Source organism: Mya arenaria, chromosome 7, assembly GCF_026914265.1.
Source record: "Mya arenaria isolate MELC-2E11 chromosome 7, ASM2691426v1".
Taxonomy (NCBI): Eukaryota; Metazoa; Mollusca; class Bivalvia; order Myida; family Myidae; genus Mya; species Mya arenaria.
In genome coordinates, this window is record NC_069128.1 from 27,431,302 (window position 1) to 27,458,914 (window position 27,613).

Consider the following 27,613-nt stretch of genomic DNA (forward strand, 5'->3'; position numbering starts at 1 on the left):
ACTAGCACCATATAAGTACACCCTAAATGCAAGCACCACCCGAATATAAGTACACCCCAAATATAAGCACCACCCAAATATATGTACACCCCAAATATAAGCAGCATAAAATATAAGTACACCCCAAATATAAGCACCACCCAAATATATGTACACCCCAAATATAAGCAGCATAAAATATAAGTACACCCCAAATATAAGCACCACCCTAATATAATAACACACCAAATATAAGCACCATCTAAATATAAGTACATCCCAATTCACTTCTGCACAAACAGCTTTGATAGATTTAGTAAAATTACTTTGGTTTGTTTGATACAACTGTTGAACTGTTACAATATATTTTGATCTAATTTTCACGTTGAGTTTTCCATAAAATCTAACGAATGCAGTGTACCCGTTTTTTTCATTACTTAATTTGTCATACCAACTTTCGGAATGCGATGTCCCGATCGGAAGACGGAGCACCTTGAAATAAAGTCATATCATTGTTCGGAAAGCAGTGTTTAATAAAATATTGCCATTTTTGTATATTGGTCATAAATACTTTTTCAATGCAGTGTACCCTAAAAAAGTGTCATTCATTTTTATTAGTCAAATAAACTTTCGGAACGCAGTGTATGCTAAATTGTTGTCGTTAATTTCGATTTGTCATATATACTTTCACAATGCAGTATACCATAAAATATTGTCATTAAATTCAATATGTCATATATACTTTCGGAATTGAGTGTACCCATAGTTTCTCTTTCATTGCAGTCGTGCAGAAACTAATGGGACTTCATCGTGAATATAGAAGAGGTGAGGCCCTTCAGGTTTATTAGTCAACTAACCTTTTAAATGTGCTATCATTTGTAAGCCATATATAAGGCATGAGAACAAACGGTATATGTTTGTTAAAGGCGCACAATAAATAAAAAAAATATTTCAATGCATTATCTCTTTTAACTTATTTCACTTAAATGATCAAAAAAAAATGTGTTTATGATATGTGTACAGAAAAAATGACAAAATTTTGGCTCTTTTTAGAATAATTGAATTGGTTGCCACGTAGCTAATAATTAAAAAAATCACATTTATAAAGACTAATATTTTTTTTTAATTTATACACAATTCATATGCATTTTTGGTTTATGCTTTGCTCATAAAAATCGAATGAGTGATATCAGTCATCACCTAAACATGATCAAAACCTGTACCTACTATCCTCACGCTTTGAATGGTCATACTTTTTAACTTTCAATGTCAATGACAAATCAGCTGTAATTTGGGTCCATGCATAATTGATGCAACTGCAAATATTTTATACCATAAAAAACGATTTCGATCGGTTTTGATATTAGGGTTTTTACTACTTTCCGATGAATTTTAATTTATTACAGATATAATACAATCCATATATAAGCGATATTATCTCGTTATTTCTAAAATCAATTATACGATATAAAAATTCAGGCATGAATCTATCACTACCACCACCATCATCATTATCATCATCATCATCATCATCATCATCATCATCATCAGCCCAGTTTTACAAGACACTTGAGGTCATTTAGCTATTTTCTGATATACATAACATAACAAGATAAAAAATAATATAGTTTTAAATAGGTTACATATTAATACGATGAAGGAGGGGTGGAGGTACTGTTGTTGTAATTCATTTTTTTTTATTAAATTGCGTTTTTTCCTTTATCGGCGGCATCGAAATAATTAAGCTTATTTAACGTTCGCTTTAACATTGAAATCCGCTATTACTCTAGTATCATGTACTTTAATCGATTCACAACAAACACTATTATAATGTGTGGTTAGTTTTTATATTGGCGTTTAAATACAGCCGTTAAACAACTGATTAATGCATATACATGGCCACTAAACACAAGTTCCAAAATACTGAAATCTAAATTAAATCAAATGCATGTGTGTAGATGTAAACGCAAGGCTTAGATGCACCACAAAATGTCGACAGCTTATTTTCTTTGCAACACACTTTAATAAGTGTTGGATCTGGGGTTTAGTAGCCGTGGTATAGTTTATGACCCTCACAAACTCTGTATTTTTTATCTGCCTTAATCTAGCCATGCGTCAAACAGATTAATAATTGCTGAACTAGCCTATGTCAACGCAACTATTGCACTAAAAGGAGAACTTGATAGAGATCGCCGTTAGCCTGATAAGCTCCAAAGTTGGCAATGGAAACGCTAGCCTTTGCAACCATCAATATCCATGACATCAAGCTGCCAAGTAAGCATGTTGATTTTATATGCAATCTAATTATGCCAGACACGGCAAATAAGTGGACTCAAGTGCGTTGGATACTATGTAATAGTTAGATGACTTGAATTAAAATTGTTCAAGAAATGCCAATCCTTTGCAACCATCAATATTAATGAAATCAGGCTGTCAAGTAAGCATGTTGATTGTACATTCAAACTTATTATGCCAGACACGCTAAGTAAGTAGACTCAAGTGCGGTGGCGACGATATGGAGGGAGATTTGGTATCTGTTCGTGGTAGGTTGAGTAATTATGAAATTATGAAATTGCTTTTCAAAGTTTTTGTAGTTTATGTTTTAGATAAATATAGCAGCAGTGTTTTTCATTAATTGAAAACTATACTGATATAACTCATACATTGAAGTGATATTGTTTTTGGTTTAACGTACAATCTGAATCTCAACAACCTCTCTCATTTATTATTACTTTACGGTCACAGCAAAATAATAAATGGTGGGAACTTATCCGTGCTATATTTAATAGGTGACATGAATTCAAATGTAAATGATTAAGAACGGGAAAGCGTAGCAAACGAGCCCTTCTTAATCATTAAGATTTAAATCCAGGTCATCTAACTCTGACGCAGTGAGTGTTTATCGGATGAGTAAAACTAGATGGAACTTTAAACACCCGCAAAGGTGAAATTCTTACTGATTTAGCCTAGCACTTAATGTTTGTATATTTGCAATGTCATTGGCTGAAAATGTATGTTTTATTCTGATTATTTTTATAAAATGCCATCGGAAACACGTTGTTTATTTTTAAAAGAGAATTCCATGGTAATCGCACACATTAATTGGTCGAACCTAGTCATGTGAATATTTGTTTTGTTTACATATGAAAGAATACGATCTTACATATGAAATCGCGGATCCGTGAACTAGTGGTACACACTTGTCTGTCAATCCAGGGATCGCAGGCTCAATTCCCCGCCGCACCACTCAAAATAATTACTTATCGTATTCCAGGAGGGACGTTTAATCGGGGTGCCGTGTGACAGTGTTATACACTGGTGCACGTTAAAGAACCAGGGTAGCTCTAACCAGGCTCTAACCAGGGTTACCTTCTTTTTTTGCACAATGCTCCGAAAAAGATTTAAAAAAAAAATTTTTTAATTTGATTTTATAATATTTTGTTGCAAGAAAACTCATTTGATAATGAGCATTTCAATGCTTTTAACACAATATTCAAACCGACATTATAAAAGGTTTGCCAGTTACGGCCCACTCCCGAAACTTAAAATTACTAACAACCTTATCGGAGCACTGGCCGAATGGGCAAGGCCCGAGTGCGAGTATAAATAATTTTACACAGAACCACTCCATAGAGTGGTGGATCCGTGTTCAAGTGGCAACATGCTTGACTGTCAACCCAGGTGTCGCAGGTCCGATTCCCTGCCGAACCTATATAAAAAGAAAATGCAAATCGTTATCTGGGGTGTTCCAATCTGACATTGTTATTCACTGGTGCACATGGTAGCTCTTAACAGGGTTACATTCTGTCGTGTACTATGCCGCAAAAATCAATAAATAATTATCTTACCGGAGCATTCGCCGAATATGCCTAACCCGAGTGCGAGTAATTATAGGCTTACACACCACCACCATATTGTGAATAGTTTGCATTCTGTTCAAACGTAATTGTTATGCTTACCCGTATAAATGTATAACTTGCTGCACAGCTGTAACTGAAGTGCTTTGCCAAAGTATGCAATGCGATGAAACATGAAAATGCGTTCATCAAATTTCTATAATTGATATATAAATATGTAACAGATGCCATCGTTTATAACCTTTGCATATGCATAAAATAAATGTCTTACTCTTAACATGTTATTGAATTATTTGGCTAATATCTTTCTGAATATTCCATTAAAATCATAGTGGACTATAAGCTGGTTTTGGCTCCCTTTGATACCTTGCCGTTTTATTTGTTGTCAGTTCCTGTACTGATTATTTGCATGGAATATAGCAGTCTGGATTACTTCCCCTATCACTACGTTATTGTACTATTGGAATTAGAACGAGGGAAAACAGACTATTGGATTTAGTACGCAGGGAAAACGCCTAGAAATATAGACCATTTATATTCGGACATCCTCGGCCATTTTTCATCCAACACAACTTAATGACTTTACTTAAAAGAACAGTCAATTTCTTTTTAAATTTCTCGGCAGACTGCTTTCACAGAGAACTGAATTACCATTTTTATGTTTGATTTAAAATGTTCGCTATTTGGTCAAATTAACTTAGGCGTGGCAAATTATATAACTGTAACATATTTCATGCCTTAAATAATTTAAATTAAGTTTTTGTCTTCATAAGTTTGCGTAGATGAACCAAAGATAGTTTAATAGAGTGTATTTAAGTCAGACATGAAAATATTTTTGAGCATATAAATTAAAATGTTATTTCCTGCTTCTACACGTGTTAAATATATAAGGTTTACGTGTAATTAAATGATGCATTCATTGGACAAAATTTGCGCTGCATCGTTCTACAAATTCCAAATAAGTTCAGAGTCCAATTTTGACAATCTACAGAAAACAGAGCGGGCTACCTCGACCAGCGGGTAATAAATGCAGAGTTATATAGAATGGAATAGGAATTGAAGTGCCGCTCGTATAATGAAATGGAGCATTACATGCAATAAAACTGCGTCGAGAAAAGATTAAACTACTTGCATGCACGCAGTTTCTATCTTATAGAGTTGATTGAATAAAATGTATTGGGAGAAGAATGAAAAGGGTAGCAATGTATTGGAAAGATAACAAAACGTCCGGGTTAAAGTAAAGAAGACACGTAAAATGTGTACACAAGGATATTGTACCAACTTCACAGTGCTTTTAAGGAAACAAATATGAGTTTTAAGTTAAACCTTCCCGGTATTTTAAGTCCAGTGGATTTGAAAAGGTTCAACTATATGGATATAATTATAGATATTAATTGATTTTGAGCTAATATGTCACTGTGTGTCAAATTGATTTTTTCTTTGTTTTTGATTTGGGCTTTTATATTGGAAAATATATTTGCAAACGAGGGAACATGTACACAGGCTTTGGTAAGTTGTTTTCTTATTTTCTTAAGAAGTTATGTTTGTTTCAACTTGATTATGCTTTTCAACTACGTGATTAATCGTGTGCATGGGTAATTAACTTCATATCTTCTATATTCTCAGCTGAAGAATGCCACAGTTGTGTTTTGATAACATGCTAAACCCTGCTTTAATCAAGTGCTTATATAACATATTAGTTAGACATGTAGATGCATTTAGATTGTTAAAGCTGCACTCTCACAGATAGACCATTTAGACAACATTTTTAAAACTTTTTTATCTGGGAATGAGCCTTTTGTTCGTGTCAGGAAACCAGTGATATAAGACGGCTGCATGACTGTAGATTAAATATCAGTTTCATATTCATGGTTGAAAATTGATGTTTAATGGGTAAAAGCGTTACTAAATGTTTTTCGAGCAATTGATATCTGTTCTTTTGTGTGTCATTTAATACCACTGAAATGATACATTGATGCCAAAAACAAGCTGATTTTGAGACAAAAACGTGAAAAATTGTTAATTAGTCTTGTTTGCGATTAGCTTCTGTTGCAAATATGTTGTTTCAAAATCGTAAAATGACCTATAGTTGTAGTGCCTTAAAACATGAGATAGTTGATACTTAACAGTCTTTTAGAGCATGCTCGAAATCAGGTATCGTCAGATCTACTTTTTGACACGTCATGTTAAAATAATTTAAGTGTCGGAGTAACCAAATGGTGCGTATGGTATTATCGCAGTTCAAAATAATGCAAATTAAAAGACGACTTCATTTAAATACGTCCATAAGGCCGCTCTATTTAAATGTGTTAATTAGACTTCAATGTTAATGTGGGTTGGAAAGCAAGCCGACGAATCTTAAATTAATCTTGGTGCAGAACCGAGCAGAATAGATACTTATAGATAATTATGCAGACATTGGAAATGTGCTGACTTGAAGGTTCTGCTGTCAAAACGTCCTCAGCTAATATGGGGTTTCATTAAATTAACTCTTGAATACGAAAAAAGCTGGCGAGATGATATCCTTGAACATATATGTTTCTCAGTTACTATTATGAAACTAGCAGCTGGTATAAAAATATCAATTTACATTCTGTATTCCTGGGATATGACAGGAATTTATCGGGTACAGTTTTTGACCACTTGAAATATTTTTTAGATTAGATTATTATTGCCTGTAAACATAATTGTAATAAAATCAAATAAAGCTTGTCGCGCCTAAAGCCTGACAACGATTTCATTGCATTCATTGCTTTCATTTATTTCATTGCTTTCATTGTTCACATTTCAACGCTTTTAGCACTACTATTGCTTCCTTTGAATTCGATGATTTGATTGCTTTCATTTATTTAATTGCTTTCATTGCGCTCATTGATTTGATTGCTTTCGACGTTTTCATTTATTTACTTGCTTCCATTGCTTTCATTGATTGATTGCTTTCATTTGTTATATAGCTATCATTTCTCTCATGTATTTGGTTGCTTTCTTTGCTCTCATTGATTTAATTGCTTTCATTACTTTCATTGATTCATTGATTTTATTGATCTCATTGATTGTATTCCTTTCAATGTTATCATTTTTTTGCTCGCTTCCATTGCTTTCATTGCGTTAATTTATTGTTTGCTCTCATTTATTTTATTGCTTTCATTTCTCGCATGTATTTAATTGCTTGTATTGCTGTCATTGATTTTATTGCTTTCATTGTTTTCGTTTTTTGTCTTGGTTTCATTACTCTCATTGATTTGATAGCTTTCAAAGGTTTGGTTGCTTTCATTTATTTTATTGCTTTCATTGCTTTCACATATTTGATTGCTTTCATTGCTCTCGTTGATTTGATTGCTTTTATTGTTTTTATGGATTTGATTGCTTTTATTGCTTCCATTGCTTTATTTATTTTATTGTTTTCGTTGATTTCATTGCATTCATTTAAACAATGACTAAGACGGTATAGAAGTGGCAAGGTAAATCCATTCGGTAAATTTAAACAAGTATGTTTTGTGTTCAGCCTAGAAATATAAGACACTGAATATTAAATCATTCATTACAATAAAAAAGAGATCTTGTGTGATATAGTAAGAGCCTTTGGTCGATTAAAATCGATGGTAAAATATGAATGCTTTAAAAATGAAGATTGATTGATCGAGACACAAAGTATGAAACAAGTAACTTTCTCTGTAATCCTTCCTTTTCTACAGACATATCTAACATGTTTGTTTGTTTTCAGAATGAAGAAGGGCATTCTGAGCAGATTGAAATGAAGTCCAATAATTTTACAGGTAATATTCATAATATATGTTTCTTAAATTGATGTTTGATCACTCTGAAACGAATAATAATACTTCAGGTAAGATATTTGCTTGGGACTCTTTTCAACCGACACTGCCAATATATACGCGTATGTTTGCTGTGCTTCCAAAGAACCTCATTATCCTAAATATTTATATAAAACCAATTGAAATATATTCTTAACAGATTGTACAGTTTCTTTATCGTCAGATCATTGCACATGTTCCCATGTCCGCTTCTTGATGACCGGGTTTAAAGCTAAATTCTCACATGTTGAACCTTTTTTCATTTTTTTTTTGTCTTGGAATGAACTAATTTTTGCGGAAATAGAAACCAGTGGTATAAGACTGCTGACAAAAACTCAGATCACAGGTTTTCATGTTTATGTTCAAAAATTGATGTTTAATGCATTTTTAAAAACGTTAGTAACGCTTTTAGCCACTAAACATTAGTGTTAGATCGGAAATATAAACATCAGCGATCTGATAATTTTTCAGAAGTATTATATCACTGGTTGTTAAGTATTGACGCAAAATTTGGCTCATTCTAAGACATAGAATGTAAAAGTGTCAAAACGGTAAATCTGTGAGATTGCAGCTTTCACAAAACAGTTTGCACCAAAGGGACATTCATTAGAACTACTCAATATTTGTATTACTGTTTTTGTTTGTTTTGTCTATTGAAGCAATCTTTAACTGTTAAATCAATTCACAATCGACCATATAAGGTCCATATTGATCTATACAGATGCATTAAACTATCCTATAACTTCCGTAGTTTTCATAATGCAGCTGCTTTTACGACGATACATATCACCTTGCAAAACTTATAACGATCAGTCTTAACATGAAGTTTGTCATATTGCAAGGCATTCAACTTCTAAATATTTTAAAAATGACTCAAAAAACATCTTGATTCTTTGCATATTTCGCATCGCAAAACTTACTCCAAAGTATGCAAATTAAAAATCCAAAACAAAGAAGGGTGACGAGTCAATATTGCATCTAAACAAAGATCACCCGAAATGCTGTAATATGTTAACAAGTATTGACCATAATATTTCCTAACGTATCACAAAGCAACGAAAACATCATTCTGGAAACACAAGACAATTACACCAAGTTGGCTCTACTAAATTACTCTTCGGTCTTAACAGCTTTTCCGACGATCAAAGTTTCTGTTTCTTCAGAGAAGTTCAGTGTTTCAGCAAAAGAAAACACAATCGTTTTAAGTAAATCAGTAGTAGGAGCCTACTTTTTCACCTCTCTTTTATTTCATCATTTTCTTTTCTCACATCTTTCTCTAATATGTTCAGATAATTAACAGATAATCACATAGACATTAAACGACGTGTAGCGTAATGCTGCTTTTCACTTAACTTGTTGGAAGTTTTTAAGCTTTTAAACAACAAGCGGTCTAATGTTAGTTCTTTATTGTTCAACGTTCTTTCTAAGTATAATAATAAGTTCTAAATACAGCATGTCATTTAAGGTAATCCCACATTCTAACTGCCGTCCATTAAGGACCCAAGGCCGCTTTCCTTGCCTTCTCTAGCCCCTCTAGCCTTCTCATTGAAACTCATTCAGCTTAAATACTACATTGTTGTATAATTATGACAGCTTAACAACCCAAGGAATACACGGTTTAGCAATTAACATGAACATTTTGTACATTTGTACCAGGACGGCTATCAACCACTTCCGCATTCATTGACAATCAAATATGTCCTACAATAATAACTAAAGGTTCAGTTTGCAGATATAAATATCCACTTAATTAATGCCATTTTTTTCTTAAATATAACATTAATGAACGCATTATGTGACATTCGTCCCTTTTTTATCAAACTTTTAAGAAAATCTTTGCTTCAACCCCAAACAATGGTTATAATTCATTTCTTTTTTTTCATCAAGATTTTTAAGAAAACTTTTGCTCCTTCCCAAACAATGGTGAAAATTAAATAGATAAATAATATCGTTAGAAAATATGTTTCTCAACCCCAAACAGGTAAATTAAAAAAAATGGAATTCCGACAAAAATTACGCAAAAGAAAATCTGTGCCTAAAACTTCGATTCTAACTAATTCTAACTTTAAAAACACCTTGGTAACTAATTTGTGTGTTGGGAGAGGGCCGTAACTGATGTTGGTATAACTCGTTGCCCAAGCCCTTTGCATGTTCGATAATTGATTATTTGTCTCAAATTCTATGTAAACAAGTTTATGTTGTATTGACTTTTCATTGTATTAACAATCATGCAATAAACTATTATTAAATTAAAATTACAAGGCTATTTCATGACTATCATATCCCAGTTTTGTAAATTATCAGCACAAAACCAAAAGCCTTAAAGTTGTTAAGAAATATTTTTTGTACTCAAAATGGTGAAGTAAAAGAAAAGTTATCTTTGTTTGAAGTCTTTATTCGAAGCAAAATATAGCCTTCCTACGAAACATTTATGACACAATTTATCTCTTGATATACATACACTGTGCTTCGTCTCATGTCTATGTTTTCATACTTATTTTATACTGTTTTGTCACTTTTACCGCCAGTTTAGTAGTAATCAATATGATTGTGCCATTTTACTCATATAACTGATGTATATATATTTTGTGGCATTTCCATTAAATGCCCAGTTACAAACACAATTTTATACATACATTTTTATAAACATAACCAATATAAATTATGTTGAATGATGATCTTTAAATAACATTCATGCTGTTTTGTGAAATGACTTCTCAGCTTGAGTAATTCCCGTGTGAAAAGAAGAAAACAAGACATTTGAAGTCTTGCCTCAAGTAATTCATAATCGTGCAATTAAACGTCTATTATACCAGCCTTTACTGCTTACATGCTGGTAAATTTAATTAGATGTTTGAATAGTATTACCTACCAAACAACGGGTGTACATGTAGGATAATAGTTGTTTCTAATTACAATATGATATACAAGGACGCACACGACGCGTTTATTGACAAGGAATATACCAAAAGAAGCATGCTTTTATTTTATTGACAAAAACACAATATAGTTTATGCAGCATTCATGTGTTTGTCCTATTGTCGACATAATATATATGTATTATATTAAAAAAACTAATCGATTCCTACATAAACGACGTAATTTGTTTGTTATCACAGGTATAGTATGTCATGTCATCACTGATCGCGTGATTTACTTAAAATGAAAAAGGATTATCACATAACATGCGTTATAATGTTCGTTTTCGGTTACCTACCTTATTTGTTTTATTACAGTATTACAGTCATCATGTTTCTACAAAAAACAAGTAAGGAAAACAAATACCAGATGAAAGTAATACGCAGTTCTGGTAAAATAATGCCAGTAAAACCTACTTTCATGTATTATCCCTAGTCACATAGTGTCAGACCAAAAACATTAATATAAAAAGTCTTGTGAAATATTGTGAAGCAAAACAAACATGTAAATGTGTCTTTTGAACTTGTGTCAGACCAAAACAACAATCCTATTATATGTCTTATGAACTAGTGTTAAATCAAAAAGTTTGTCAAACCAAACAAACATGCACGTACTCTGTCCGGTGAACTAGTGTCAGACCAAACAAACATGCGTGTACTCTGTCCGGTGAACTAGTGTCAGACCAAATAAACATGCGTGTACTCTGTCAGATGAACTAGTGTCAGACCAAACAAACATGCGTGTACTATGGCTGGCGAACTAGAGTAATACAAACGAAACAAGCGTGTACTGTGTCTGGTGAAGTGATGTTAGACATACGAAACATTCGTGTACTATGTTTGGTTAACTAGTGTCAGACCAAAGAAACATGCATGTATTGTGTCCCGTGTACTAGCGTCAGACCAACGAAACATGCGTGCATCATGACAGGTGAACTAGTGTCAGACCAACGAAACATGCGTGCATCATGTATGGTGACCTGGTGTCAGACCAACGAAACATGCGTGCATAATGACTAGTGAACAAGTGTCAGACCAACGAAACATGCGTGCATCATGTATGGTGACCTGGTGTCAGACCAACGAAACATGCGTGCATCATGACAGGTGAACTAGTGTCAGACCAACGAAACATGCGTGCATCATGTATGGTAAACTGGTGTCAGACCGACGAAACATGCGTGTACTGTGTCCCGTGTACTAGCGTCAGACCAACGAAACATGCGTGCATCATGACAGGTGAACTGGTGTCAGACCAACGAAACATGCGTGCATCATGTATGGTGACCTGGTGTCAGACCAACGAAACATGCGTGCATAATGACTAGTGAACAAGTGTCAGACCAACGAAACATGCGTGCATCATGTATGGTGACCTGGTGTCAGACCAACGAAACATGTGTGCATCATGATAGGTGAACTAGTGTCAGACCAACGAAACATGCGTGCATCATGTATGGTGAACTGGTGTCAGACCGACGAAACATGCGTGTAGTATGTGTGGTGAACTGATGTCAGATTTAACAAACATACGTGTACTGTTTCTGGTAAACTGGTGTCGCACAAAAGTGTTTTAGGGAATGATTAAGACATCACCCAAACAATAGATAAAGCGTCTTTATAGATTGATAAACCGCGAGAAAAACCAGCCAAGCTTTTTTGCACCCTTCGCACATCGCTGCTATTTTTCCATACCGCGAACGTTATAATTATTTTAATCTAATCATTATACGCCGCGATTTAAACATAATGCTCACCGCGTGTATTTTTCCCCGCGTTCCACCGCGTCGAGTCAACGCAATACGCGGCGTTGCGAATTGTTAATTAACGATAATTAAGGTATTTAAGGTAGCTGTCAATTTTCTGAAAGATTGTTTTTGTTCCCGTCCTATAAAAATAATTCTAGTCAGTTTTGTTAATCTCAAACAATCTCTATCCGAGATTTGCAAATCTTGGTTCGTACTCAAAACTTAGTTTGATCCCTGAAAATTATGCTTGGCAACTGTTAAAATATTCAGACGCTATTGTCACCTTTTGCGCGAAAATCCAAATTTCTAATGCCTCAGTAAAAATTGTGTGATTGTGAATAAATAATAAATTGAATAAAACTGCGTAAGTTTTCAATCGTTTTACCATGCTTTATGATATGGATGTATATTTAGTACTTATATGTGAGCGATGTATTTACATTGATTTTAAATTTAATTAAAAATACTTAAACAAACACTCAATATCCCATCGACATCATTATCAAGTTTGGGGAATGAGATTGTCTACCCTCGCACCTGAGTGAAATCCATTCTGAGAGCTCGGTTCAGTTTACATGTAAAATCTTCTATTTGTACCAACGGTACCTGTTAAAATACCTGCATATCGGCGTAAGCCACGTGCATGTTCTCGGAAGACCTACGCGCTAGCAGCAGATGAAAGCGGCGACGACGCACACCAACGCGTTGGCTACCGTTGAATATATCGCCGGAATATTCCGCGATGACGCAATCTCGCCCGCGGTGGCAAAGCGTTGTGTACAAAAAAGTGTGGTTGGTGGTGTACCATGATTCTGCGCATGCTTGATAAAAAAACATGCATTTTCTGTTGACATTTACATTATTGACTTTGTATAATCGGCTTAAGCTCAGAGTTTTAATAAATTATAAAATAATACCTCTTGTTGTTCTTTGATGACAGGACTCTAAAACATCATGCCTGATAAAACTTCCATGCATACTATACCTACTGCATGATATTTTGTTGCATCCACGTAATTTCACAATGTCTGTATTATTATATTAACAGGACGTTCAAATAAGGGAACCATTGCATCGTTATCCCGTGAACCATGTGTCAACAACTCCACCATACAACTGACCATCTTACCAGAAGATATCAAAGGTCAGAAATTGACGTACATGGTGGTCTGTAAGCATATTTATACTCGCACTCGGGCATGGCCCATTCGGCGATTGCTCCGATAAGAGTGTTAGCCATTTAAGGTTTTTAGAGCATACTTCACAGACAGAAAGTAACCCTGGTTAAAGCTATCCTTGTTCTTGATAATCGTTTCTCAGAGACGAAACTGAAGTTTCTCTTTCATTGTTTGTAAATTGCCAGAAAAACAGGAAATAATAAAATATTTTAACGTCCATATTTGTTTTTAAGTTTAAAATACATTAAGAAGATTTATGTTTTCAAATTTGCCATTAATTGATTATTGAACACACTGCCTTTATATCCACAAAGGTTTTTTTTCAATTAGGTTATCTGCTCACAAGTTAGAAATTAGAGACTGAAGATAAACTGGTATTGCGAGAGAATATATACTATGTTGTAACGCTTATGTAATTGAACTTGAATACCATTTCTTATCATGCTGTAGTAAATTCAGACACGCTTAAAATACCTAGGTAAAATATCATGGCCAAATTCATATATGTTTAAACGACTTATGTTAAGCAAAAGAACAATTAAGATTTAAAATTATTAAAGAAGCCATGCATTTAGGAAATCCTTTCCTAGTACTTTAGCATTGCTTTTTTATATAATAATGTTACTGTTTATTTTCTATAAATATTTAACAACTTTTATTTTTATAAATTATTACATAATGTCTACTTATACATATTCCGTAATTCTCTCTAAGTGTTTATATTATGTTTTTGCAGTATTTATGTTGTTATTGCCTAGTTAATGCCGATTTGCCAATACACTTGGAAACTTTTGATATAAATCGAGGAATAACTATTCAATTTCCTTGATATAATTGCATACAACTATTAAATATGAAGCTTAATGTCAAAATGGATCATTTAATACAAACGGGTGCTCTTATTGTTGCAATCAACCATGGGCTGGCAGTCTCAGAAATTCCAAACCAATGCGTACTTTTTGGCAACCGATATTTCATGATAATAATTTTATGCGATTCATACAATCTCTGGGTACAAATATCATGAGTGTTGTTTGAAGTTTTATATGCATACATATCAAACGATATAATTTATTTCTGGTTAGAGATGTAACTTAACTGCAATATAGTTCATTTTATCTATTTTATTATATGCTTTCCAGTGGTTTATAGAGATTTATCAGCGAAAAAAAATATATTTCATTTTATCATAATGTGACAATATCAATTTGATGTTTTTCACTTTCTGGAATGTCAGCCCGTTCTATCATTCAAATCAAACATCAGTGCGCACAGGGCTGTGACACAATATAAACGACGTCATTTACGAAATGACTTTACGTGTACCTATCGGCACGTGTTTTAATAAAATGTTATTAGATGTTTTGTTTTTTTATTCCAGTTTTCGGGATATAATAAAAAGAGAAAATGTTTGTTTCAGTGTAAGATTGCAATTTATCTAACCTCGTGAACACCAAAAGTGAACTTAAAGTAATAAACAAAAATTACACTGAAATAAACAATTAGCCCCTATTTATTCCCAGTAGTACTCTTTAGTTTACATGGACGAACCGCCTAATCAAATCATTATAGTGGATCTTGCTTAAAGGCACAAGGATCAAGCCCTAGTGAGACAGAAACAGACATGCAACCCAACAAGACAACATACATTGATTTTTACATCATTATCCATAATTATTTCACTCGATTTCCATTTCATAGACATAGGATATTATAACCATGTACGTTCATATTGACAGCTAAACACTCTCATTCGTATATTTGTTATAAGAGACAATAATAGCATGAGCACTAGCATTATTTCGATGGAAACTTAAAAGATTGATCTTAGGTCTCATATTTCATATCATAGAGTTTTATCTTTGAGTACGTTTAAAAGTTTTAGCACGCGTCATTAAAACTGTAATTGAGCAAAACTATCGTGAAACATGGGCTTCATAATGAACTCTAATAGACGTCGCGTTTTCTTTTTTAATTTTTAATTACTTTTGGATGGATTGACAGCCAAGGGATGTTGACCGCACCAGCCATTGTTATTAGATATGCGACCAACTATGGTAATTTGCAGCTATGAGGCGTTGACCGTGTTGCACCTTAACCTACCACAAATTAACCGAGACCGATTTTTCATATTCTGAATGCAGAATTCGCTTTCATCGGATCAATCAGCAAGAAATGTCCATATAAAAGGTGAGGCAATATTTATTTAAATCGGCTAAAATAAAGGCATTAATTGCAATTTGAAATTCAAAAACAAATAAATGAAAAATGTATCATTTTATCGAAAATCAGTCGTAAAAGATAAACTCAAAAGAATACATTGAATGAAAGAACCGCGTGTTAAGCCTTATTTATAACGTTTAAATATACCGATATAGACCAACTGCATTTAATCATCAATAATTACGCGTTCATTACAATGGCAATCTTCAATGGATCAGTGGCAAATATAGTCCACAAATTAAAGATTACGTCGATACCTGACAAATAAACATCTCTCTGTCATCGATACGGGTACATATAATGCTTACTATGAAATGTAAGCTCTTTTATTGGGGACTATGTTGTTCTGCTCGACTTATGCACTTAATGGTGCACTGAATAGTATCGCACTGCTTGGCAAATGGTCGAAAATGCAATTCACTTCTTTCTAATCTTTGATCAGTAATGAGAATGAAAACAATAAGGAAAGCGTCGGTATTTATAAGGCAGCCTGATTAATATTTCCTTGAAATCGTTTATCCTCCGTGCATTATGTATGATGTGCAGACCAAACCCAATTTTAAAGCAAATGTCAATTAGGAGAATGAATAAAGTCTAATGTATTGATAAACTAAAAGTGGAGAGACGTTGCTATTCGTTCCCGTAAAGTACATTCAGTGATGATGCGTTTCGTACTATATTGTCAGTGATCAATTTTTCAGTATGCTTATGCATTGAGCGTTTTGATTGGTCGACGATGATGATGATATCAGGATTTGTTTTTATTTATTTATAGTTTTGCACTCGATTTTGCAACGATCGAATCAGAGGTTAGATCATTATCACCAAACCTTTGATGAATGAGAGTGGTGAGGTAATGAATCTAATTAAGTCTAATTAAGTCCAAATCAATTTACAAACTATATTTGATAAGACACATAGGTTACCCAATGTTCCCGTAAATTAAGGAGATCAAGAACGGAATATAAAGGAACCTCGCTTTAGTAATATACTACATATCTTTTTTTAAACCACAAAACCAATTCTCGATGAAGACCTGATGTAAATATAACTGACTATACTTTCATAATACTATGTGGGCCTGATGCCATTTTAAGGTATGAAAGCCAACCATTGTCTCTAACGAAGCAAGCTGTACATTCATTCTCAAAATAACAATCACATATGAACATATGTACAGGAATGTTAATGTGACCGGTTTAATGGGCAATCTAAGAAGACAAAACGTTGTCCCGCCTGAATTGATATAGTTCGAATAGAAAGTAATTATAATAATTCAACCAGGTGGCTGAAATACATCCTAGTCTGTAATGCTACTTAATTGCCTTGTTTAAGCCTTCTATAAGTGACCCCTCCCCCTTCCAATTGTTGTATAGTACACAACCTCTGTGTATTGATCTTAGTCTTATTGCTTGGTGCCTTCCTATCAGATCTCCAATCTGAGTATCCTGCTGTGCAGTTTTGGAGGTTTCATTATAGTATTGGATCCAAAATGGTCCGAAGCCGATATACAGGAAATTGACACCAGTGCAATTAGCAGAAGATACACAGCAGGGGATTATCATGTCAAACATTCCTTAAACTAGGCCTTTAAGTATGTACGTGAAACTACCTCCTCGTCCTCTTGATGATTATTGATCCAATATCTAAAAGTACCGGTCAGGGATGTCAAGCTTTAGTTTCAATATTACTTGGTAATTATTGCTGCATCCGGGAGATTTATTTTGGTCTTGACTAGTTGCGGAGTACGATTACGTGAAGCGCCAACATATTTTGCTCAATGTAAAAATGTTATGGGCAATGTTTAGCCGTTAGCAGTCTAGATTAACGACACATGTTTTACGTAAACATATCGACGAAAATGGCACGAACTGTTTTTGTGACAGACAAACAAATCACGGTCCATTAGTCGAGGCCAAAAACATATAGAAACAGGAACACTCCTGACATTATGTATTAGTTACCAAGGTGATAAATTCTGTCATACGAAGTCCCAATGATGTCTTTATGTTTCAATGGTAAATTAATAACCTTTACAGAAGGCTGAACTGAGGTTTTGTTCTATGTTTGTTGCATATTAACCATAACCAAAACGTGACAATCTCAATATCAAGACGGTCGTGTATATTATCTGAGATACTGAGTCACAATCTCAGAATCAAGATGGTCCTGTTTATCTCTTAGGATCTCAGTCACATTTTGTATTCAATATGGTAATACATACAGTCTAAGATAGTGGCCCCAATTTCTCAAAACTTCTTAAGCTTCACAGGTTTAAGTCGCTTATTTCAATTAGCCAAATTACAAACTGAAAATGGATTTTGATGAATGAAAAATTGTTTATTCTGATAATCATACAGATTATTCCTACATAATTTCTAAAAAAATTGAAGAAGTTAATATAACAAATTTTATAGAACAACAAAAATAGTGAGATTAGCTTAATCCTGTAATAAGGGACTTAAGAAGTTTCGAGAAATTGGGACCTGGCTCTCTTTCTCAGACTCGCGATGGTCCAAAATTATCCAGTCAAATTCGACTTTAAATATCATTAATTTTTATTTGTTTCATTTTCTGCTACCATTTTCTGCTACAATGAGTATCTGTGCCAGATTTAAAACCGTTTCGTGTAATTTGCATCTTTGCAGGAATGAAACCAGACAAGAGTAAGCACGAGCTAGAAATATGTCTTGTTCAATGCACTCCCTCAGCCTTGTTCTTGCCACGAACAGCCTGCTTCAGCCAGTATCTCATGTTTATCTGCACTCTCCCTACGACATTCCCTGATTGTTGACGCTGAATATTGCCTACAAACAAGCGTTTTGACTGCAAATTTAATCCTCTTCAAGCATGTTTTGTTTTACAGTGTTTAACGTTTAAAATCTATGTTTGCAGTGCTGACTTTCCCAGAAAGGACCCAGGCCAAGTGGACGCTGAATATTCGCTACACAATAGCGTTTTTGCGCAACTCCAGCCGCCTACAGACACTTCAGCGATCCGTGCTGCTGACCCGGTCAAGAGAGTTTAAACAACTGGTTGGTGGTGTTTTGATTTTTTTATGTGAGCGTAATGCCCAATTTGATATCGAAACGTTATCCAAAAGAAATATAGGGATAAGTATCTTACTATAATGTTATATGACTTGGTGTATAAAGCATAGTAGTAAACAGAGAACTCCAACAAACGGTTTTCTTGAAAATATAAGCCATTTCAATGGGAAGTAAATTAAACTTCCATGGCAACATCATATTCAAACAAAAAAGTGTTAATTGATGTGGACTTAAAAACATTAACACGTTTAATACTATAACCTATTTCCCTACAAATGCTGGTTGCAAATCTTAGAACATTTTCCTGGCATCCAAGAAAGGAAGCAGTTATGGCTTCTGCCAAGGAAACGGAACCGAGAGTGATTCAATAAATATCTCATTGCCTTCATAATCGAGCTTAAATTAAGTATTTTTTTCCAAAGGAAACTTCAGGGACATGAACAGATAAATCACACAAGATTGTTTTCTGGTCCGGTCTAAACAAACACATAAGAAAGCGGACAGTGCGAACATTAAAACATAAATGAAATGGAGTATTTGTATAACAGAATTTGATTATATGATATACTATCAAATTATAATCACGTTGAAACATTGTTTTCGATAAAGTGTACATCTATTTAGGCTTAAATATCCTCCACTGGTTAACGAGGACTTAAAATTGTTTCTTGTTTCCCTAGACTTGCTGGCTGCCAATATCAGTCCCCGATCATCTTCATATTGCCATCAATGTCACGGTTGCCGGGGACAAATACAACACGGTTGCCAGTTCAACGTTGGATGTTGTGGACCAAGGTTCTTTTGCTGTTTTTGTGCTTGAATTTGAATAGTCGAGTGAATGGGAATGGTAATTCCTTGGTTTCGGAAACTGTTGTACCGAAGCCACTTTTTCTAAGGCAATACAACATGGAAACTACAGACACTTTATCACGTTTAAAAATTGAAGCATGATCCAGTTCAAACGCACACCTAGTTTGCATTTATTTAACTAAGAAAATGTACTACGGCAGACTACAAGCTTACAACATTTTAAGCTAGAAGAAGCTTAATCTTTAGAAGATAAAGGCTTAAAAGAATAAATACAGGATATCGCTTAATAAATATACTCTTTGGTATATGATGTGGCCTTCGTTTTTATAAGGCGTTGTGGTTATCTCTTTTAGTGCATTTTAGGCAATAAACCATGTGCCTCAATACTGGGTTATTCTAAAATGTATGTGTATTGGGAGTGCCTTCTAAATTACACTGTAATATAGCCAGTGCGTCCAGTTATCAATAAGCAATGTTATTTACCTTAAAGAAAACGATTTTACATCAGAAAGATACATGAAGGACGACACATGTTTATTCGATGTATTGGAGTGCTGACAACATGTAGATCTGTTGATATTTCAATGCAAAACTTGTCGGAAATAAGGCATACACACTTGAATATCTTATCAGTTTCAATTGTGTGTAATAATTTCAGCCATCAATTGTAAAGAGGGGTGCAAGTCTGATGACCTTATGTTCAACACATCCTACCTGTGCTCGAAAAATGGAACATTCAATCACAAGCCGTCGGCACGAGTATTACGCGTTTCATTCGCACCATTAGACAAAGGTCAAACTAAACTTAAACACTGGTCAGTTGTAAGTATCTTAACATAGTTTACGATGATAGTTTATTGTGTGTATCGTGAAATTGTGTCTCGTCAAGTAGCTGCTATTAAATATTGGTCTTGGTTGGATCTTAGAAAGATGTAGCTTATCGGATTACTTGTTATCAATATCTGATCAAAATTGTGAATGCACTTAATCATGCACGACTCTATGTATATTGAATACCACCCAAGACCTATATTGTTCTTACAGTTGCCATAGAACAAACATCGTTAAACAGTCTAATGATTTAGTCAATAAATGGAAGCATATTGTCTTATCGCTAAATGGAAGCATGTTGTCTTATCGCTAAATGAAGCATTTTGTCTTATCGCGAAATGGAAGCATATTGTCTTATCGCTAAATGGAAGCATGTCAGTCTGGCCAAGTAAAGAAAGCACAGCTACCTCATTTCGATCCTTTGTCAGAATTATCCGTTAAACTGTATGTATTTTTAATACTCATTGTGTCTATAATATCGAGCTGTTTTAACACGCATATCATAGTCTGTTTTTAAGTCAAGCAGGGACAGATCCAGGATATGGCGTTAGAGTGCGCGTAACTAAGAGGCGAAACCTTTTGACTTGCGCCCCTCCCTCAGAATCGAAATTTGTTTGGTTTAAAGTTTGGGCAGCCGGGTTAAGGGTTACTCCCCTAAGATATTTTTAACATTTTCTAGTCCGAAATGAAGCATTTTGGCCGTATTTTATTATTGATTTTCTCCCAGATTGATATAAAAAGCAATCTTGGCCGAATTAAGGTTGGGTAGGGAAGCGCCGTTCGCGCCACCTACCTCCCTTGACCCGTTAGTGTTAAGAATCTATAAATACGTTTAATTTAACGGAAACTTGCAAAATTGTATTGCACTATTTTATTCCATTCTTTTTTTTCAGACCAATTCAAGCATATCATTTCAATTTAACGACAAATACAATGGTATTGGAACGCTTGAGGTATGTCAGTGTACATAATCCGTTAGACATATGTTTAGTAAGCAGTGCTATCATTTCAAAATTTGTGATAAGTAAATAAATTAAAAGCTTGAAAATTGATTGCATATTGCAAATTGCAAAATAAGCTCAAACTTGGAGTACCCAATCATTTAATTAAATGTGATATTGTAAATGATTGTAGTCCTTGTTTTTGTCTAGATTATCGTGCAATGCAAACTCCTTATCCTTGCATCTGTATATTCAGAATCGCGGATAAAACTAAATTGTTTAATGAATTCCATTTAAGGTCTCGTATCGACAACTAAATGCAGACCTCTACTGCTATGTGTACAGTGACATCAGCATAGTTTGTGATCACGTGACGTCAAAATCCGATCCATATAGTAAGTTCATTAATAATAAACTAGAACTATACTTTGTGTTATGTTGGTTTTCGTTTATTTATGTCGTTGCTTTTCCTATTGCTTAAAGCAGGTTTATGCACAGTTTCTTTGCCAACCAAAACGGAAAAAAGCGGTTCAATTAGAGCTGTTGTTATTGTTGTTTAAAGAAAGTAAATAAAGACCATCTTGTTGAATGTTAAATTGAATCCTTCGTCATCCCAAAATGACTAGAGGGATTTCATACCTAAATTCACAAAACCGTAGACTTGAGCTTCCCGTGCATACCGGGCATGTTATTCTGCCTCACGCCTTCACTGTTAAAATATTTGCAAACATTCGATAAATTTCGCAGATACCATCGCAAATTCCAAGATCACAACAAAGTAACTCCTATAATATATGCAAATTGCACCATTTGTTATCATCTTTTCTGCACATGTGTGTGCTCATATCGCGTATATGATCCGAACGCCTTAAAAGCGAGGTTTACAAAATGATGTTGGTTTCTTTAAAATAACCCCACATGTCCCTGTTTTGTTTTAAAACAAATGTGTTTTTTTTGTTTTTATAAAAAATACACGTTAAAACAATACAATTAACTAATGATATTATTTTTAAATTTAACGAACTACTTCTACTCATGTTCGGGCATACATCCGAGGTTGTTTTCGATGAAAAATAGCCGAGGTGTTAAGATTGGGTTTTCATCCGTGTTCACTTTGAAATGTTTAAACCATTTAACGTTTAATCATTTGATTGCGTTATTTGCAAGTAATACAGCATTCCTGTCACATATTGATATGATGGAAGGAATGGTTCCAATTCAGCAAGCATAAATATACGTATTATTTTAACACTTATCGAACGTTTTACATGAATGCTCTACCGTTGCAGACGATACCGAATCCTTTGGGACGTTTGTGATATTTGGTCTTATCGTGATGACTTGTTTAACAGCCATCCTCGCTCTCATCATATTTGGTTAGTTATTGTTTTTTAATAGTTGTGTTAAGTCCAAATCTCCCTTTTAAGCTGCACACTCACAGATTGACTGTTTTGACTATTATTTTATTTTGTCCCCTGATTGTTTTGATTTGTTTCAATTTATCACATAAAACCCCTGAAAGCGGCGAACACAGACTCATTTCAGTCTGTTATATATATATATATATATATATATATATATATTAAAGTGTCATATAGATGATCGGAAGACGGTCGGACGGTGTACTCTGTACTGTTGTCGTTCAGTTTAAATTGTCATATACATGTTTTCAATTTGTCATATGTACTTTCGCAATCCAGTGTGCCCTAAATATTATCATGAATATCGGTTTGTCATCTATACTTTTGCAATGAAGTATACCATAAAATATTGTCATTAATTTGAATGTGTCATATATACTTTCGGAATTGAGAGTACCCATACTTGCTCTTTCATTGCAGTCATGCAGAAGATAATGGGACTTCATCGTGCGTATAAAAATAGAAGAGGTGAGGCCCTTAAGATTCATATGTCAACTAACTAACTTTTAATTGTGCTATCATTTTTAAGCCGTATATAAAGCATGAGAACAAATGGTTTATTTTTGTTAAAGGCGCACAATAAATAAACAAAATAATTTAATTCATTATCATTTTAACTCATTCGAATAAAATGATCAAAAGAAAATATGTATATGATTTGTGTACAGAAAAATAATATACGCAAACTTTTGGCTCTTTTTTAACTTTTGAATTGGTTGCCACGTAACTAATAAGTGAAAAATCATATTTGTAAAGGCTATTTTTTTTTTTAATCTAAACACAAATCATATGCATCTTTGGTTTGGCTTTGGTCATAAAATTCAAAATGAGTTAAACATGATAATGCATTAAATTGCTGTTCTATTTACAAATATTGAGGCAACTGATTCAGCTATGTGTGTGTTTTACTTAAACATATCATTTATCATAAGATATGTAAGATATGTTAAAGTTGACAAAGATTTCATTTACAACGTTGTTTATTTTGACAAAGTCCTGAACAATCGGGTCATTTAAACAGATAATAAACATATCTGAAAGCACTCATGTAGTGTAGATACGAACTAGCCAGTATAAATGTTACACTATTTTACAGAAAGCACCCCCAAAGAACGTCGCCGCCAATCCAGTCTTCTAGGCCACTTGAAGACAGGTAGGCATCTGTTTAATCCTAAAATCTAGGGTTGGTATTCAATACAGGTATTTTTTGGGTGTTAAGACTGATGTAGCTTATCGGATTACATGTTATTAATAACTGACCGATAGAGGGAATGAAATCAATGATGAACGACCGTTAGATTAACTTAGGTTTTGAATATTTAATACCACCACGTGCAAGCGAATCAGAGTGCAGTCAGTTGTTTATAAACTAGTTATAACTCAACCTCATTAATTTTATAAGTCAAAAGTTGATCTATTTTGCGGAATGAATACGCGTTTTACATATTTGCTTCATGATCAATAAATCATGCATGGTTAATATGGAACACGACAACGAAACTCAAATATCACTAAAATAGCTCGGACTGCCATATCAATGCTACACTTAAGTTTGAATACAAAGATACACATTCACACTACACCAAACAAAAATGCATTAGCAAGTACGGTACCAAAGATTATTGCGTACACTATAAGATCGTAAGTAGTTCCTGCAAACGGAAAATTCCCATAGTAGTACATTTGTTTCCATATATTTTTGGAATACCTCTTCAGTGTTGAAAAGAGTAACGATAAAAGTACAACGCAATGACTATTATAATCGATTCATGCATGCAGAGAAGTAATGGTTTAGAAACTACTTGAAAGCTTTTGAAAAATCTGCACTACTGTACTTGACAATGTTAAATCAGCTCAGCTTAAAGTTTGACGAACTACTGACTTTGAAAAGATGTGATTCTCATATCGGCATATTTATATCACACGTTTATTCTGCAGTATATCTTGAATTTCATTTGATGTGGAAACAAAATTAAGACACGACAACAAGTACATGTGAAGCAATGGGACAAATATTTCGGTGATATTCATCTAGTCTGTGGCTGTACGTAACTCTTCATGCTACCAGTGGTCCGGAGCCAATATTGGCTGTACATAACTCTTCATGCTACCAGTGATCCGGAGCCAATATTGGCTGTACATAACTCTTCATGCTACCAGCGGTCCGGAGCCAATATTGGCTGTACATAAGTCTGCATGCTACCAGCGGTCCGGAGCCAATATTGGCTGTACATAACTCTTTATGCTACCAGTGGTCTGGAGCCAATATTGGCTGTACATAAGTCTGCATGCTACCAGCGGTCCGGAGCCAATATTGGCTGTACATAACTCTTCATGCTACCAGTGGTCCGGAGCCAATATTGGCTGTACATAAGTCTGCATGCTACCAGTGGTCCGGAGCCAATATTGGCTGTACATAAGTCTTCATGCTACCAGCGGTCCGGAGCCAATATTGGATGTACATAACTCTTCATGCTACCAGCGGTCCGGATCCAATATTGGCTGTACATAACTCTTCATGCTACCAGCGGTCCGGAGCCAATATTGGCTGTACATAACTCTTCATGCTACCAGTGGTCCGGAGCCAATATTGGCTGTACATAACTCTTCATGCTACCAGTGGTCCGGAGCCAATATTGGCTGTACATAACTCTTCATGCTACCAGCGGTCCGGAGCCAATATTGGCTGTACATAACTCTTCATGCTACAAGCGGTCCGGAGCCAATATTGGCTGTACATAACTCTTCATGCTACCAGTGTTCCGGAGTTAATATTGGCTGTACATATCTCTTCATGCTACCAGTGGTCCGGAGCTAATATTGGCTGTACATAACTCTTCATGCTATCAGTGATCCGGAGCCAATATCAATTAAAATACTTATGTACCTAGTTTAGTACTATCGTGTGAATCGACTGCCCAGTATAATGCCTGTGTGTGTCATGTTTGATTAAAGCCATACTTTCGAATTTGGTAATAAATAGTTTGTTTCAATTATTTGGATAATTTGTAAATTTTGTTTTCAGATGAAATAATCAGAAACTCCATCCTTAATATGCATAAGATTATCTCTGAGCCCGAAGCCCAGCCACTGCGAAGCCATGGTAACGGAACTTCCAGTGAACACGAGACCAGCTTCCTGAGGAATTCATCACACAAGAGTTCACACAACAGGATAGCAAGGTATTGTGCGCGTTTGTTGGTTTATATATGGTTTGATTGGTTAATCCCTCTCCATTGTATTTGAAATATCAAACACATTGATATCGTTCTACTAATCCGAAAATGTGCGATGGGTAGGATGCCCAAAGACATGTAAAGCTATGGACAAACCCCGTTGGCTCTAACTCCCGGGGACCGGTAAAAATACCTCGAGCCTCAGGAAATTTGCGCTATTCTGTTACAGAGCCTGATATATTTAACTTGTTTTTGAATGAATATAAATATGGCGTTTTACTCTTTTCAGTTTCTGTTTGAAATGTGATTCTTGGTTCTAGATTCGATTAAACCAAATCAGATTTATATTGTTAACTTGAGAACATGTACATGTCTTCTTAATTGGAATCAATGTTTGTTGAAAGAAAGTATTTCTAGTTTATTAGGGTAAATTAAATGTTTATTTACTTGAAAGGATATACACATAATAATATACATTTATAAATATTTGACTGAAACTCGGGCAATGCTTAAACGACTTATGCTAAGCAATACATAATTTAAAACTGAATGTCTGTTTTCTCGTACACTATCCAACTGCTAAATATATAGGATCTTTATACTCATTAACTTCTTCCAGTGGCTCCTCCTGGGCGTCTAGTATTTTATCACAAACAAACTCAGGTTTGCCTTCGAAGGCATCCAGTGGTAAAAAGCTTCAACGAAGCTTTACACAGGCTATGCTGGAAGACCTGGACGAAAGCAAGTGTTCAATTCTATTTCTTACTCTACCCTTCGACCAGTACACCCGAGACGTTACCGAACTTCTGCGGAACGTTTTGTCTATTGAGGGTGGAATTCCAAGCCAGTGCTGCTTTGACCCCGATGTTTTGAGCGATTACCAGACCAATGGATTCGCTTTTATAGAAGAGATAACTGGAAATACAAACAAAATTCTGGTATTTGTGTTTCTTACTACATTGAGTTATGGAACCAAAGAAGAAAAACTGATACATGACTTGCTAAACCATTGTCTCCTAAAACAGAGAATCATTCCTCAATGCAAGGTTGTCTTTCTTCACCTAACGGATGACGACAGTAGGCTAGAAACAAGATACCATGGTCAGCATATACATCTGAAGCATGATAATGCTTACAAGAAATTTCTCTCTGTGATCTTGAGAGAATGTGGCATCAATGTAGATAAAAGAAATGAGGACAGTGAATTGCATAAAAGAATGGTGTCATGCAGTGCCTCAAAGCATTTATATCATTTGTTATCTTACAATGTCGATAAGGCAGCATGAGTATTGTGGAATATCGTTTCTTAACTTGCTACATTTGTATTATGTATGACTTTCAATGTCTTTCAATATTGATATGATTATTATTTATATGCAGTAGTTTTGACATGATCATTTCTTTCTTGCGATAGCATTAGAGTTAATGCTGGCAATCACAAAATATTCACTGATAAGTTCATTTTATTTCAAGAACAATAAAAAGTCTGGACTCTGTCTAACTGATTACCGCATGGTTATATATTTCAATCAATACTTAAGTTTATTTGACCCCTTCGCAGGAGAAGAGGATTATTGCTTTGCACATGTCGGTCGGAAGGTCAGTCGGTCGTTCGTTCGATCGGTTCGTCCGTCGATAGACCAAGGCTTTTCCGAGTAATAACTCGACA

General features: G+C 34.6%; 1 protein-coding gene across 1 annotated transcript; it reads left to right on the plus strand.

Annotated features, from left to right (window-relative positions):
- The first annotated feature begins 5,208 nt into the window (after positions 1-5,208).
- LOC128241040 (uncharacterized) lies at positions 5,209-27,230 on the plus strand. Its single transcript, XM_052958025.1, has 13 exons — positions 5,209-5,345; positions 7,561-7,612; positions 13,363-13,458; positions 18,611-18,750; positions 19,446-19,560; positions 20,234-20,397; positions 21,300-21,359; positions 21,646-21,742; positions 22,637-22,723; positions 23,189-23,236; positions 23,865-23,921; positions 25,794-25,950; positions 26,564-27,230. Exons 1-13 carry the CDS (start codon positions 5,247-5,249, stop codon positions 27,228-27,230), a joined length of 1,839 nt encoding a protein of 612 aa, XP_052813985.1. The 5' UTR covers positions 5,209-5,246.
- Positions 27,231-27,613: the final 383 nt, after the last annotated feature.

Excerpts from the sequence above, each read along its gene's own strand:
- LOC128241040 (XM_052958025.1), top strand. The coding sequence starts at position 5,247 with ATGTCACTGTGTGTCAAATTGATTTTTTCTTTGTTTTTGATTTGGGCT. Across the intron at positions 5,346-7,560 it reads GAACATGTACACAGGCTTTG|AATGAAGAAGGGCATTCTGA; the intron begins GTAAGTTGTTTT and ends GTTTGTTTTCAG. Across the intron at positions 19,561-20,233 it reads GTTGGATGTTGTGGACCAAG|CCATCAATTGTAAAGAGGGG; the intron begins GTTCTTTTGCTG and ends TAATAATTTCAG.